The sequence below is a fragment of the Anopheles aquasalis genome, chromosome 2, assembly GCF_943734665.1.
Source record: "Anopheles aquasalis chromosome 2, idAnoAquaMG_Q_19, whole genome shotgun sequence".
Taxonomy (NCBI): domain Eukaryota; kingdom Metazoa; phylum Arthropoda; class Insecta; order Diptera; family Culicidae; genus Anopheles; species Anopheles aquasalis.
Window position 1 is genome coordinate 81,089,089 of NC_064877.1, and position 16,509 is coordinate 81,105,597.

The following is a 16,509-nucleotide window of genomic DNA, read 5'->3' on the forward strand; positions in this document are numbered from 1 at the left end:
TCCACATATGAGCAATATCATTTCGACAGACCGTTCCCAATGAACGATGGCGCACGGATCATGTGTGACGATGGACGACCCTCCCGATGTTCGTCCTGGCGCATCGTTGTCCCCGTGTCCCTGTTATGCTCTGGTGGTGGTGCTGGGTGTCTAATTTATGGAGAACGCCTAGCAGTTGACGTGCGCGTTTCGCACAAAACGCGCCTTCGCTTCATACACATCCTCGGAGAGCGATAAAACTTTTTATTTTCCGCCATTCACTGGAACGGTGCGGTGGTGCTGGTGGTTCTGGTTGGCTCGTATTGGTGGTCACAATATGGGCGTAATGCCCCGAGGTGGGTGGTGGGAAAAAACTCTTTCCAATGTCGGTGTTCCTGGAGACTTTTCTTTAAATTCCTCTTCTTCTGCTTCTGTTTTTTTTGTTGCCAAAGCGTGTCCTTGCGAAGGCCTTTTTCCGAATTTCCCAAATTACATGCTTACTTCAGTACGTCAGTTAGTAGCATAAGAAAATGGTTCATTAGGCGAACTGTGGGTGAAACGGTGAGTTTTTTTTTGGAAAATTCCATTCATTAATGCCAAGTTTATGAACAGAATTCCTAATCAGAGCCGTAATCAGATCGTGGGTTTCTTGTGAGCTTTCAATCTCTTTCAACGAAAGTTAAGACAGGCCCCCACCCTTACTGGGAAATGCGGTTCCGTATCCCTGTACGCCGTAGAATTCGCATCCCTGTTGTGCCGCGAGCACGTTGATCAGATGAAGTTATCGAACCGCAATTCGAACTCATCCACATACGAGTTTATACATTCCGATCAGGTGGAGCTCTGAGCTTTTCACAGTAACTGGCAATTACACTGGCCAACCGGTACCCCGCCATTTTCCGTACCGTAGTTGCAATCCCTCGGCGGCAAAAGACGACGAAAAAGGGATACGAAATTGATTTTCCACATTCACTTCTCGCTGGAAATCCGCACGCATCCGTGGACGCGAGTGAGTGCGACCGCATGTTCTGACAAATAAGTGAACTCCCTCCCTCCCTCCCTCTACACCCCTCCCAAACACACAAACAGTAGTCAAAGCTAAGGGGGGTGGGGGTTGTCATTTCGCTTTTTCGCGCATTTTTCGTTCGCGTTCAGTGAATCAACGAAATGTCAACATTCTCGCGGGTACGTTCGTCACGTGCAAAGGCGGAAAGCGGGCTGTTATTTGACGATCCGACGGTTAGTAGAACCCTGAAGCTGAAGCTGTGTCAGCTTTCACGTGCGTTTGCGGCCTCTCCTGGCGCGCGATGCTGAGTGCTCTCTTTCCCATATTGGTATGCGATGTAATCCGTTAAATTGCTTCTGGAGTTTAAGGGAAATGTTGTGCTCTTTTTCTTTTGGCCAACAATACCATCCTGTAGCATCTGTTTTTGCTTGCTTTTTGGCCAAAAAGAGCTCCAGCGAGGAGGCAATCGAGGGGTGGGGTGACAATCGAGGGGCCATTTTATTTCTTTTCTCCGACGTGATCTCGCGCGTGCAAACACATTCTCTGTCTCTGTCTCTCCGTCTCTCTCTGTGCGGCCGAGTGTAAATGCAAATGAAAAGCAATCCACTTGAGCGAGAAATCAACTCGATTACACCGCGCCTCGCCTTTGATGGATTGATACGGATGGGCGATGGGTGGGTCCTCATGATGTTATGCTGCGGAATGATGTCACGATTCACATACTCTGCACCGTACTGGCGGACCACTGCTGCATGCTAGCTAACCATAATTCGTAATTTATGTGTCTTCTTGGTGCACTTGGGATACGCTAACTGGTCGGTGGCGTTGCTGTGGAATAAATAGCAATAGCGAACATTATGCTCCCCTCAAACCGCACTCGCATCGTTGTGCGATGTTTGTTTCGTACTTTACTGCAACAAATAATACGACGGGTTTTTGGGGTGGCTTAGAATTTCCGGTGAGTGATGGTTGTTTGGTGTTGATGTTGCTTGATATGTTGTAGCCACATGCGACGTACGGTCGATCATTCTGGCACCTTTAATTCACGAAAAGTTTTTTCCGTTGATTAATTGAAACACATTTACTTTCGCTTTCAATTTGCGGCTGTAATCGTTAGCCGCCTCTCGCTTGCCACCATGACGTACGTACGCCATTAACATGTACGCTACCAAACCACGTTCTGTTTTTCCTCGCTACCCCCTCTGGCTAAAAATCCAATAACCATATGAGTCGCGAAAGTAAAGTTCCAATCGTGCGAACCAGGAACTCTTGTGACGTGTGACGCAAAGGGGAGGGGAATTAAGGGTGGTAGGGTGGCACCAGTACGTGCTGCAACTCTTTCACAGACACACAGTCCGCTCGATATAAATCATTTAACACATGAACACATTTTATAGCACGGCGCAATTTTCGCATCTCCATCTCGTGGCACGAGAGAGACGGAGGCTGGGTGGGAAATTGGCTGTTTTCCACGAATCTCGAAGTCGGTCGGTCGGTCGGTTGGTCGGCCAGTCGGCCGCTACAATGGCGCGAATCGAGAGTGAGGGAACCACACCAGAAATCCTCCGCGATCCGTCGGAATCCAAATTGCAGCGACAGCCAACCAGCCAACCAGCGAGCCAACATAGCCACGGTGTGCTTGTAGATAGAGAGAAAGAGAGAGAGAGAGAGAGAGAGAGAGAGAGAGAGAGATGATGGCAGGGACGTTGTTGTGTGAAAAATGTTTTTACGTCGATGGGAATGTCCACGGGCACTGGTGGTGACCAGAACAGAACATTATTCTAAACGAAGTGATGAAAGCTCTGCTGCAACATAGAAGCTGGGGAGCATCAAACACAAAAAACAGCAAGGATAGCATTTGATGATGGAATGAGTTAAATGGATACAAAGTGAGAAAGAGATATAGGAGAGCGAGAGAGAGAGAGAGAAAGAAAGGAAAGAAAAAAACTAGAAACCAGAACCAGCTCGATGACACTTGAAAATGATTAATTGCTTGCATGAAATATGCTGTAAATTGCAATTCAACTATCAGCGCGGCATATGGCAGGGTCAGATGGTACCATCATGACCCCAGTTCTCCCTCTCTCTCTTCCCCTTTGTCTCTCCCTCTCTCTCTCTCATCCTGTGGCGACCAATCTCGGCAAAACCGGCGAATCGTCCTGTCCTGTCCCGTGGTGCGCTTCATGCCGGTAATGGTGCCGATCGATGGAACAGATCCATCACACTGCGACACTGACAGCATGGTTCGTTTGCGTCTGTCACCCCACCGTACCCCGAATGCCGGCACCAGCGGCCGGACGGACGGTGAAGTGGTTTAAAAATAAATCAATTCCCAAAGTGGATAGCATTAGCTTTGGCCATCCCTAAAAATGGTTACATTTCCTTGAAAAAAGGGCAGCGTGTGACTGGCTGGCTGTGTGTAAGTGTCGCCGCATTCAGTGATTGTATCGCACGGCGCCACACGATGGGAAAATGGTATAGCAGATACCTTCCTCTCGTAATCGTCATCGTTGGTGGAGAAGGCAATGCCTAATTTTCTCGCTCCTTTATCGTGATTTGTACACCATTAAAGATTGCGTAGTCCGTGGGTGGTAATAATTTAATTAACCCTTTCCTAAACATGCCAGGGGTGTGTGCGAGAGTGTCGTAAGCTGCTTTAAGCGCGTTTCATTAATTGTACAATTTTCGGTTGGCGCACAATCCGTGGTTCCGTTCTCGCTCGAAAACATTGTTGTAAGTGGTTTTTTGTGCGTCTGTGTGGGTGAAAAGGGTTGAAAGTGTTGGAATTCGTATGGAAATTTGGAACAACTACTCGACGCGAGGTCTCTCGCTGATGATATTTATGGACAGAAGTTAATGAGAACAACACTCGCTACAAACCGTTTAGAGGCACGTCGCTCGTTCCTTTTTTTGAGAGGGGAATGTTGTCGCTACTTCTCCATTTAATCTCGTACTTTATGCTGCTATTTATGTGGTTGCTTCTTTATTTATTAAGAAATTGTTTCTCAAAAGAATAAAACTCTGTTTTCTGTGTATCAAATGACCAAACTCCTCTCTATCATTGTCCTGCAACAAATCTCCATCTGTTTTCTGCCCTACAATGCGACTAACGCACATGTTTGTGTCTGTGTGTTTGGTAATAACTCAACATTACCTCTCCAAAGATTACCACCGCACCAAACTTTCGACAAACGACCGACCGCGTGGTCTGCATGCATCTCAATCGTTGATCCGGGAGTCTAAGAATAGCGACTCGTCTTCGATTGCCATCGCCATTGCGGCGGAGCGCACTTCACGCGGAAGCTGAGACGAGATGAGATGAGGCCATACTGATTGACGCGATGCAACGGTACGGTGGAACTTCGACTTGGTTATGCAACTAACGCTGCTGCTGCGGCACACATGTGCTGCTGCTGCTGCTGCTGCATGAAAACGAAACGCGCACCCCCCCGCGGGCCAAGAAAACGATAATTATAAATGCAGACGACCGAAGACCATCTATCTATCGGGTCTCGGGGTTGTAAAATGAACCCCACGCCAAAAGTCGACAATCGAAACGATATTTTATTACAAACCGACACTTGTTTGTAGTGGCCCGTGTGCCAGCTACAATGTTGATTTTAAAGGTTTGTGTTGGCGCGTCCGCAATTATTATTAAAATTGGAAACAACCACGTGCCCGCTCGGCGGAACTGGCGGAACTCTGCGGATTTGTGTTATTTTATTTCCTCCCAGCGGAATATTGATCCTACGCTGTCTTGTGTTTTTGTTGATATTGGCAGTTGTCCAGTGCGTGGAGGAAAATGCAGATGAATTGGCTGGGAGGATACGGTCGATTTCGCGCTGGATGCTACTAGATAGCTATCATTGATCATTCCGCTCGGGGCATTGAATAAACTGAGCCAGAGATCGGCTATTTAAAGGTCGCCGTTTGGCCACTGTACGACATCATGCTCCATTTGATGTATTTCAAGGGCCGCCAAATGGTTTTACCCCCCAAAAAACGTTTGGAATCTTTCTCGAGCTAACGGTCATTTCCATTTCTTCTTGGTCTCGAGGGGCGCACCACCGTTAGCGCTCAATAAGGTTAAAACCATTAATTGATGAATGGATTTTTCGTTTTAATTACCTCCCCCAGTGGACCCTCAGGTTGTCGTTTGTTCAAGAGAGTCGTTCGACCTTCGACTCTACGAACGCTCCACCGTTAGATGCAATTAGTTTCGTTCACTGACGGTGCTCGTGGTGTTGCTGCGCTCGGTCTCTGGCATGTCACGAACCCGGTGACACTGGCTGTCACCCCTATTTCCCCCCTCAAGGGAGAAGAGATTTTCTCAAGATAAACTATTAGCAGAAGCTTCTCCAATACCGGTACCGCGCCAGCGCCAGCACGATCTTCATTTGAATAATGAAGTTGTTGATCTTCAGCTCCAATTGGTGCTGCTCGTGCTCGTGCTTGCCAACTGGAATGTTTCTTTTAAAAATAAAATCTCTCGCATCGTTCTCTTCCTCTCTCTCTCCATCGCTCTGTTTCGGTCAATGGGCCAACTTTTTATAAATTGATTATCTGCACCCCCGGTACTCTGTGAGGGGTTTGTGGGAGGATAAATCATAGCTTTTAGCATTAATAATGCGCGATGCTTTGACAGCCGACGCTCGTTTGCTAATCGGCGAAAACTCAAAACAGCGTTTTGTTTTGCTTTTGCTCGGTTGCACCAACAACCTTCGCTTCCTTACCCGTTCGGTGGAATCTCTCGCATCAAACGCTCCAATTGAGAACCCGGAGGGGGTTGTACATCCCCCTCCGAAGAGTGAGATAAACGAATTGAACAATTTTCCATCTCAAATCGGATCCTTCTTGGAGTGCGGCGTCAGAACACATTCCTTGACGACGTGTTTGACGCTTCACTTCGCGGACACGCTTGCGTATGTGCGAATCGACGGTTCGGCGGTTCTCGATTACGAAGCGTTAAATACGTCTTGCCCGTCGATATGCTGTTGCTAAGCGTCTGAGGCATCATGCTGGTTTCGTCAGTTGATTAGGTTGATGTGGTAGATGCCAGAGTGAACCCAAAACTAACCATGGCCTCCGGTCGGTTGGTTGCCGTTTATGAGGTTTTTGGGAATTTGATTAATCATCCTTAGTGGTTTAAGCGGTTCGCCGGTGCGTGAAGCATGTTTTCAAAGCACCGGTTGTGATGAGGTAATCGCTGCGGATCGCTGCGGATCACTGCTGCTGTTGCTGGTGCTGCTTTGGATCCACTTTGCTGCGATTTTTGGACCGAAAAACCAATATCGCGTATCGTGTTACGCCTTTTTTGGGCGTTCATTTCGTTTCCATCATTTCCACTTCGATTGTTTGCTGTTGTGCTGTGTATGTTGCGCTATATTATTGGCAAATTGCAATGTTGTTTGTGAGGATTGTCATTTAAAATTCCATCACATTTCTGCTGCACATTTTGCATCATCTCTCGGTGTCATTTGCTGATCGCATAAATTCGCAAATCAGTCAACAAATCATCGGTTGTTTGTACGCTAGTCGGTGATTTGAAACTCTCCAAAGCGTTTGGGATTCACAGCACACCACGGCATGCACAGCTGCGATGCTCGTCTATGCTGCTGCTGCATGCTGAAAGGTATGCTCACTTGTCCGCTCTCTCGCTTGTTTGCTAGTGTTCAAACAAACGTGCAAATCGGATCGCAAACAGCATCATCGATGTTGTTCTGGTTTTGCGAATCTACATCAACCGATCAATCGCACCACCGGCACCGTTTGCGGCCTTCGATTCCGCGCGTGGTGCCGGTTATCGACAGCTCATCGACGTTCATAATTAGTGCTCGACGAGGAAAGGAAGGTGAATGACCGATGCGATACGCGACCCAACATACTGAAGAGCAACATGATGTACTACATGAGTCTCGTGGCAATCCCCGGGCGGTGCACTAGCCACGCGCACTCAGAGAACGAAGTCAAGGAGGAAAAGTACCCATGGAATGAGGAAACGGGAAATTAAACTTCCGCCAAACTTTCATCACGAAACGCTCTGCAGCAGAGCAGTGGTTGCGGAGTATGTTTGCTCCTTCTCCTGTTTTGTGTTTTCTTGATCGGATTCGGATATCGACAGAGGAAGCTCGCCTGCTTGTCTCGCTTTTCCCCCTGCTGGCCACAGGCGACAGATGTTGTCGGTACTCGGCAAACTTTGGTCAGCAGCGTTTCTTGTAAGACGATCCGCGCATAAGCAATTTCGTGGAAATGATGCGAGCATCGTTCGCGTGCAAAAATGGTATCGAGCACCAAGTAACTTGTGGTTGGCTACAGGCAGGGAGTCTAGGTATTTTTGGCCAACAGTGGAAAATGGAAGAGTGTGTTTTTCCCTCCTAGCACCGGCCAGATTGAGACCGGAATTGAATTACATTCGATTGATGTCTAAAACACGCTTTCCAGAGGGGCTATCGGCGAGTGAGTTCGCGTCAGTGGTTTGAGGAGTCAAGTAATCGCCTTTTTTCTCTTTTTATTTTATGATGGCCATCTCAATGGTTAGGAAAATGGTGCCTAGCACACATTACACAATGCTGCCCGTTACAGTCAACCGTATGAACGGCTCTCCAGATGTGAGGAAAATTTCACGCACTTAAATATGAAAATTCTAAACCTCCAATCGACGATGAGTTTTCAAACGGATATCCTTGGTGCATGTGTACGGATATTAGCTTTCAACTTTCCGCCCTCGCGTTCTGATAGTTGATACTTTGCTTCTTTTTTCGAACCAGACGCCAACAGCCGATTTGTTTTCCCGGTTACCAAAAGCATTACCACCGCCGCCGTTGTGTATTGGAGATGCACCTCGTGTGCCTTTTACACCATCCGTTCTGGCCATCAACGTTTCAACTTTCCACACATTTAAACGCTTTAAATCCCAGTCCAACCATTGGTTTGCACCATCGGGTGCCGGGAGGTTTGTGGTTTGGTAAAAAAAAAAACGTAGCAAAACTCTGTTTGGCGAACGGTTTTGCGAACGTAGTTTTGCGTGTTCACGCCCCATTTATTTCCGTTCTATTGTTAGTCGTTCACATGTGCTTGCGAGTGCCTCCATGTGTGTCCATGTCGTCCCCCAAGTGGGTAGCTGGGGAAGGTGGAATGTCATGAACGCACAATTTGATTTTCCACTTCCTGCGGCGGGGAGCCGGAAAACTTGGTGCAAAACAGCAACCTTCCTTTCGCGTGCCAGAGAGAGAGACCGTGCGAAACTTGGTAGAGAGGCTGGATCCTAGTGGATTATGATTGGGCCACGAAGCGTGCGATGGGATGGGAAGCTTAGCGGAGCCTCAGAAGCCCGCACGCTCTCGCGCGTCCACTGAAGCGACTAACACTTATCCGAAGCATTCGAAAAACCATTAAATATTCATTTCAACCGCATCTCTCTCGCCCTCGTTCGGTAGTTGGCGCTTTGCATTTCGATTCCACAACAGGATGGGCCGCCTGGCATTGGTCGTCTCCGTGGTAATGGATACACCTCTCATGGATGCGCTCTGACCGGATAACGCTGACTCTTGCACTGCACTGTATCGCTCCATGGGAAACTCGTGCCAAAAAGCCCCCGAAAACGGACCGCGGTTCGGGGTTGTTGCGCGCATAAATTGATGAGTTATGCAAACAAACAACTAAACAAATAAATAAACAGCGCGAAAATGTCTCGCGTTGAATGTGGTCGGTCGAATCTACATGTGGTAGGTGCTAGGGTTGGAGCAAATCGCGCACTGTAGACGATGGGAACGCAAAGAATTGGAAAAAAAATCTCATCAAGCTCCTCTCCGGGCATGGTTCGATGCATGTTTTGTCTGCCGAGGGGGAAACGAGATAGGCAATCTGGAGTTCCTGAGTTCGCAACTCGGACACGGACTAATCCATCGCACAAACAATCCAGCTGAATGATTCGGGATCGTGCTATGAAGTGCCTTTAAGATTGAAATTGTACTATTGTAGTTGCTCAGAGTGATGTAGAATTTTTTTAATAACCGACAAGAATAGCAAAACATAAACAAAGAATTTTTTATTTTCTTTACTTGCAGGTAAATCACATCTGGATGTTTGCTCAGAGTCATCGTGTGGTAAAACAACGAAAGAGATGCTTATAAGGCAAAGGAGACTATCAACGAATGTATGGTAGTTGTGCAATTGATAGTAAGCAGAAAGTCCTGGATATTTTTAACAAAGATTCATTGCTAAACATTTGGTTGAAGATGATACCCACGAACCATTTAATGACTAGGCTCGGAAGATCTACTAGCAAATGAAAGTATTTGAATCCCTTTAAGACAGTGACACAGGAAAATCATTCACTAACGGAAGGAAGGCCTTTATTTATTATTCTTGGAACACCAGCAACATAATAGCCGAAACCAATCGCTTTCTTACCTTCTGCTGAGTACCTTTAACGGTCCTTGGCGTTTTTTTCCGTCAAGGACTTTTACGCGTAAGCTCCGACGACATTGGTGAATCTTTATGAAAAGTCTTTCATTTGGAAAATCGCGTAACCTTTTCCGCTGTCTGAGCACAATGGGCCCTATTGATTGGAGACTCTTTTCCCCGTGGAGGTCCCAACGGCAGCTCTGAGACTTGCTGCAAGAAACAACTGAAGGACATCGATTGTTTGGCGTTACTGGACTGCAGTGGAAAAGATAATAGAACCAATGGCAACATAATTCATGCTGGCAATGTAATGCATTGTTAAATGTAGCATACAATGGTATACACAATACAATCAGTGGTGGCTATGTGGTTTGAGTCCAAAGACACTGGAATGATTGACGAAAAAACCTTCCTTCATTCTGTTCTACATCACCTCAACCACGTGGCGGTCTTTTTTGCGAATGTTTTCTCCGGATTTCTGATAACACATTTCGAGATGATATTGAATACAAATCAGATGGCTGCAAACGATATATAATCCAGCCCACCAGCCAGCACCATCAAGCGGCGGAATGGACATATAAAAGTTATGTTTTCATCAACCTCCTCGTACTCGGTCTCTCTTACCGAATTCAATTCAATTCCGCACGAGACGACGGGTGCCTCTCTCATGCGTTATGCTTCATTCGTCGACAGCCGAAGAGTGATGCGGCCGCGAACCCTTTTCAGCGGTTTGCCAGCCAGCCAGCCAGCCTCGTTGGCCAACGGATGATAAATACGCAAACGAAATTAAAACATTTGAAATGCCACGTTTAATTGGATCGTAAATTTTACATCCCTCCCCCACTCACACTCTGCGCCGCTGTGATGTGGAAGCTGTTGTTATGTTGCTTCCTCTTTTTTCGGTCTGGATTCGTGTGTGTGTTTTTTTTGCTTTGCATGGCGCTCGAATCTCGAAAGCCGTCCAACGAATTCCGGTGGTAATGTTGCGTTCCGATTCTGCTTTTCTGCTGCCCCCACAGACCTCACAGGCCACAAGTAGACTTCGACAGCATTTGCTCGCATTGCATTGCGCTCGAAGGGGTTGATTTATTCGTGCAATGATCGTTTTATTGATTCCGGCAGGAGCCGAAGGCCGAGACTATTGAAATCAAAATGGATGATGGCTGGAGGGTTCTGATCTATGTGGGATTGGCATTGTTGTGGGTTCATGAAGGACTGAAGGTGGGCTTTGGGAAATCTGAATTCGGTCACTCGGAGGATCCTTCAAATGATGTATTCTTTCAACTTCTGGACGTGTTTGCAACAGTTTCTGTGCATCGAAATACTCCTCCTTTTCGAAGCATACAGCAAAAATTCTTGTAAAACTGAACAACCTGGGCCGCCCAGACTGGTTATTCGCAATTTGCCGCATAACATATTCGAATGTTCTGGCTGCCGCCTTAGAAATGTCGGTACTCCACGGTTGGATAAGAGAGAAAGTCGGCGTTTGTGTGGTTCGACTAGCGGACCGTAAAACTGCCACAGCTGGCCCCGTAGGGCAGGAACATTCTTTCGACCGACCACCGTAAAGTTAAACTTCTCCAGACACACACGCATACATGGCGACGTGGTATATCGCGGTGCAGAAGCACACACATCCCGACCGCCAGAAGGCCAGAGATTGCATCGCTAGTCCGCGTTGCTCCTGGAAAAGCTACTTTCCGGGGATGGGCGGTTGGTATGTGAAAAATGCCACCACGTTCCGTGCACCAATCGTACCCCGTTCATCCGTCCATCCCACAGCGAACCATCGCGAGTACGTGAGTTATTTCATCCAGTACGCAACCATCGGCCCCCAAAACCAACCAACCGAGCCTCCGTAGCGCGCAATATTCCCCAAAGAGAAAGATGATGATGATGGTGGTGGTCCCCCGGCGGGGGAGACTTGTGAAGTAACCGCTCCTACCCTCACCGCGTCGCTAGTTTTTCGTGTGAATTTTCCTAAGCCTTCGCCCCGGGCGACAATCCTTTCATCAACGGCCATGCGAGTTTCCGGAGCCGGGAAGTTTTTGGGGCTTAGGTGAAGGGATCGGACTCTCTCTCTCTCTCCCGCCGGGGGACCCTCGTGACCAACAAAGTTGAAGTAAAATCCCACTAATCCGTATTCCAGTTCCATCGAACGGGTACGGTTTGGGACGCGTTTGCCTCGAGGATCCGGATGACTAGTTGGATGTGGACCAGTAGCGGTCGTGGCGCAGTCATCGTCGTCGTGATGGTTACGTAAAATTTGAGGTTAGATTTCTGCACCATATCCGTCCCCCGAGTAAGCTGCTTTGCTGCCACGTGGCCTATTGCGTACGCTGGTCCTGGTGGTGGACGAAATCGCGCATATTTTTGATGAGAACTAGAAAGGGACCCAACTCTTAGAGCCGCTTAACGGGTTTTGGATGAAGTTGCTCATTTGTCGAAAAGGTACGCTAGGCATGTCGCTTCACGAGCGATTTATTGTTGCATTTCTGATGGTAAATCACCGGGGAAGTGATTGCTCGTTAAAGTTATAACCCATTGGGAGATATTCTACCGATATCTAACGCTGACGTGACATCCGATAGCATGTTGCTTCGTCGATTAACTCGATAACTTATGTGCATATCAGCTGCTGCAAAACCGATCAGCTGTGCTCGGGGTGTGTTTACATCGTCATTACCTCACACCTAGTGGCTCGACGCTGTTTGGGGGCAGCTTGATGCACGACCTTCTAATAGCTCCATCAATCGACCGCACCCTCCGTCGTGTCGAACAACGACTAACCCCAAAGCGCGTCGGCTACTACTTAATCGCTGCCTTAACTACTCTCCGCCCCTCCCCCCTTTTACCGGACCGATGATGGCAGTGGTGATCATAATCGTTACTCCTGTCACTTGAAACCCATAAATGTGTCCCCAAGTGAGAGCGTCGTTAGAATCATCATCATCGTCATCTTCATCGGCAGCGTGATGGGTTTTCGGTCGCGAGAAACTCGACGATACGAACGAATGACGAAGGAAGAAGAAATGGAAAGGAAGGAAGGGAAAAAAACGTAAGACACAAGATCCACATTAATGACCGGCTCCATTCATTCGCAATCCATTCATAATGCTCATCAATCCGTTCGCGCTTGGTTTGGAGCGAGCTAGGGGGGGCAGCGTGCCGGCTGCTGCTGCTGCTGCTGTTAATGCTGCTCCAAAAATCTTTCATCGCGTGCGGAGCGTGTTAGCAAGGGTGCGAAGGGGGAAACCATAACTATCATTGAGATGTCGTTGTTGACGAACACCAGACCAACGTAGCGGTTCTGTTAGCAGCGAGGTTAGTTATCGGATTTTTGTGGGGCATCGTGATCATCGAGAGATTGGCGTTCCGGGGGATCATCTTTTCGGGAGGGGGGAGCATAACGGGTGAGGGTGTTCCATTGTGCTAATGGCACTATCATGCAAATTGTCATCGCTTTATCGTAGGGGGGAAAAGATGGTTTTCACAATAATTAGTTGCAAATTGAAAGTGTTTGTTTGGGGTGTAGATGGTGATCAGATACTGGATCAATTTTGCATCTTGAATCATAGAAATCATTTGTTAATGTACTTTATTGTTATGTTTGTTTTTTTCTTGCAAATCGTTCTCTCTTACTCGCCGTATCATCTAAAGGTGAAGTAAAGCGAAGTTCGATTGTCCGAATTTTGCTCCACCCACGATCAGTCTATAACGCGGACATTTATAAATGTCATCTGAGACCGCCACGACCTTTCTTCACCTTCACCATCCCTCCAATGGAGATGCTGTGGAGTGGATGCACAGTTTTATAAATAGCGCCAAGAACAAAATGCGCCAGAGACATATTTAAGTTTAATTAGCCCCCCCCCCCCCCCCCTTAAACCCGAAGTGCATCGCGTTGCGATCATCTTTCATGATGTTCCACGTCCGGTTCACGATCGGAGCTGAGTAATTGCATCGCAGTTCCCATCCCCAGGCTCCACCTTCTGCTGCTGCTGTCACAACGCACACAGTGAAAGGTCTCAATGCCCCAAAGAGGAGCCGCTCCAACCGCTGGTCGATTTAATGAATGCAAATGTAATGCAGCAGTCGTGGCAAGCGGCAGCAACCGCCTCCATTCACAACAATCGTGTGAATTCGCAAGACAAGCGATTAACAACACGTCCACAGGGTGTCACAGCTCTGGTGCCAAAGCAGCTCAGCGACAGACAAGTCCGCGGAAAGTCTGCGTGCAATGCGATCGGCACAATGTCAAGGTTAAGCGGAGATGCAGCGTTACATAATGCGTGGTTCCCCGAGAACTGGTTCGACCGTGGTAGCAGTGTGCAACTTTCACCAAGCGCTGCCGTCACCGCCTCGAGAAAAAGGAGGTCATTGGAATGGATTTCGCATGAGAACCGGAACAAGGCACCGTAATTATACTGTCGTGCCACCGCCTTTCGATGAGGATTGTATCGTGCGCCGGTCAAAAGTGATGCATCATTCGCTGCGATACCAGCAATCATTGACGGACGCACAACAACGGGACCAATCAATTAACCAATTAACGCGGCTCGATATTAAATATTGCACCATCAGCTGATAGTAGTCCTCTGGCAGCCCTCCACACGCAACCGGGTTTTTGGCCAGCGAGCAGATAAGATAAGAAGCGCGTGCTTTACATTTTACATTTCCTGACCACCTGCCGACGGAAGCGAGTGTTCCACCCGGGCGGGTGGCTTAACTAATCTTATCCCCTTGGACCGATTCCCCGAGCCTATCGCTCGCGGTAGCAAGTTCCGAATTACGCTGAATAACACGACCAGACCAGGCCGAGGCACAGGGCACAGGGACCTTCGAAAAAAGCACTACACGCACACTCGCTCCAGAGGGGCGTGTAATCTGGGGCCAAGGCTACGTATTACACTACGTCCGGTCCGGGGTCATGATTGGGAATCGGGATCATAAAAAGTGGCAGCCACTTACAATGACTAAAAGCTCAACTTATTGATAACAGTAGCGCGGCCCGGGCACGATAAAATGCAGAGCGAAACGGAAGGAGTGCTTCCAGTTCTGCTTAGACATCTGAGTGGTAATAACATAGCCAGTGGCAATTCCTAGCTAGCTACCGTTCAACCGTTGATTGTGTGCAAGATGAAGACCGTTTTCGTGTGCCTGCTGCTGGCTTTGGCCGGTCAAGTAAGTAGTCGAAGTCATGTGAAGTGATCGATCGATGTTTTGAATTGGGAATTTTTTTCCACACCAGTCCCTTGCCCAGAGCCAGGATGAGTTTGTGGAGTATCTGCTGGAGATCCAGAGCCGGGCGGAAGCTGTCCATCAGTCGATGGAGGATACGTTCGACAATATCCGCTTCTCGATGAGCGAAGCGTTGATTGATCTGAACCGTCAGCTGATCGAGCGCATGAACTCGGCTCTCGAGGAGATCGATGAGGTTCGTGAGGATACCGAAGCGTTCGTTGGTGAATCGTCTGCACCGGCTGCCTGTGTCGATGTTGTCGTCGCTAATTGGGAACGTGAGATCGAATGGGCCGGTGAGGCGCTGTCTAGCTGTGCCAGCCAAGCTAATGTGCAGATCGTTTCGCGTACTGCCGAAGTCCACGCCGCTCTGGAGGCTGCCCAGATTGCTTCGACCGAGCTGCAGAACATCGTTGTCCGTGGATTCATTGACTGGAACGCTATCGATGCGACGGAAGAGCTTGCGGATGTCGTCGGTGCCCAGATTGAGGAGAGAGACAGCTACTTCCGACTGATCACCCATCCCGCCCTCGAGCGCGTCCTGGAGGATGTCCTGGAGCTGGATGACAATCTGCTGCCGGAGATCCTGACCTGCGTTAACCGTGGCGTTGAGCGTTTCAGCAGCTACGGCCAGGTGATCCGTGACACTCTGTCGTTCTGCTCGCAATAATGTGAATACATGATTATGCTTTCGCTTATCTAAGGAAGCAAACATTCTCTATAAAAATAACTCGTTCTATCTCGTTTTCGTTGTCCTCCCGTTGATCTGGATGTCAGGACCGGACGGTGATCTCTTAAATTGTTCAGATTTATTGATTTGAGTATCATAAAAAATGTATTATAGTTGTTCTAGTTGTAATTTCGGTTGTTTCTCAAGTTTCAGTATAAAATGATGTGCTTCACAAAATCGAAAATCGATCAACATTCTCAGACAATTTAAATAATGATGCTGCGAAAATTTCCCATCCAGCCTTGATGCTCACTTCCGCGACACGATACTGTGCGCGATCGTGACTGAGCAAAAAACCATGCATTGCGCCCATTATCGCGCTGTCCTTCGCCGTAAGCGTGATCGCCTGAGTCAATCGTGAGTTTCATTTCTCTTGGCGCATCCGTGGCCGGGATTCCGTCACATCCGCGCGACGTACCGGGCACGCATTTACTCAAATTAAAACCAAGGACTGCCTCGGAGGGCTCGGATTCGTTACGGGATTAGCCATGTTTATTGCATAACGTTTCCTTTCCGGAAAGTTATCGTCGTCCCATTGACGCAATGATAGTCTAGCAGCGGTGGCGGCAGCCGGGGAAGCAAGAAATCAAAAGTGAATGTTCCAGGGTTACCGGCATCTCTTTCACTCTGCCCGGCGTTCTGGCCCTTCTCGTATAGCCTCACATCAGGAAACTCAATTATCAGCTGACCGAGCAAAGCCCCGATAACGCATAATTATCGTAATACCGAGTTATATTGCTTTATCGAAGCCTATGGCCATGTTTGTTTGTGACCGTAGGCCACGATCGTAGGTGTGTTGTGGGCCATACATATTGTTGTCTCTATCTTACCTTCGACTTATCACGCTAAAGTCCTTCACATTTTTTGGGAGGAACAACGATAGGATGGTCATGCTAAAGATTAGGCCCGCGACCAGGCACGGCTATGGACGTCCGATAGCAGCGAGCGTATTGGAAGCGGTCACTTTAGATGGTGGAGATTAAATTAGAGGCGCAAATTGCAGGGCGGGCCGAGCGGTGGAATTTGTACAACCGGTGGTCCCTGAATTGCCGCCTGGTCATCTTATCGCCACCACCACCACCACGGCCTACGATCGTATCGTTCAGCCGCGAATAATATCCGGTCAGTCGGAAGAGTCTTTAAA

General features: G+C 48.2%; 2 protein-coding genes across 5 annotated transcripts in view; both read left to right on the forward strand.

The window, feature by feature from the left end:
* Positions 1 to 16,509, forward strand: part of LOC126568888 (pseudouridylate synthase RPUSD2-like) — a 152,552-nt gene that overhangs the window by 70,499 nt on the left and 65,544 nt on the right. The gene's annotated exons all lie outside the window — the stretch shown is intronic.
* Positions 14,456 to 15,305, forward strand: LOC126568890 (uncharacterized). Its single transcript, XM_050225567.1, has 2 exons — positions 14,456 to 14,578; positions 14,646 to 15,305. Exons 1-2 carry the CDS (start codon positions 14,534 to 14,536, stop codon positions 15,303 to 15,305), a joined length of 705 nt encoding a protein of 234 aa, XP_050081524.1. The 5' UTR covers positions 14,456 to 14,533.

Excerpts from the sequence above, each read along its gene's own strand:
- LOC126568890 (XM_050225567.1), top strand. The coding sequence starts at position 14,534 with ATGAAGACCGTTTTCGTGTGCCTGCTGCTGGCTTTGGCCGGTCAA. Across the intron at positions 14,579-14,645 it reads TGCTGGCTTTGGCCGGTCAA|TCCCTTGCCCAGAGCCAGGA; the intron begins GTAAGTAGTCGA and ends TTTCCACACCAG.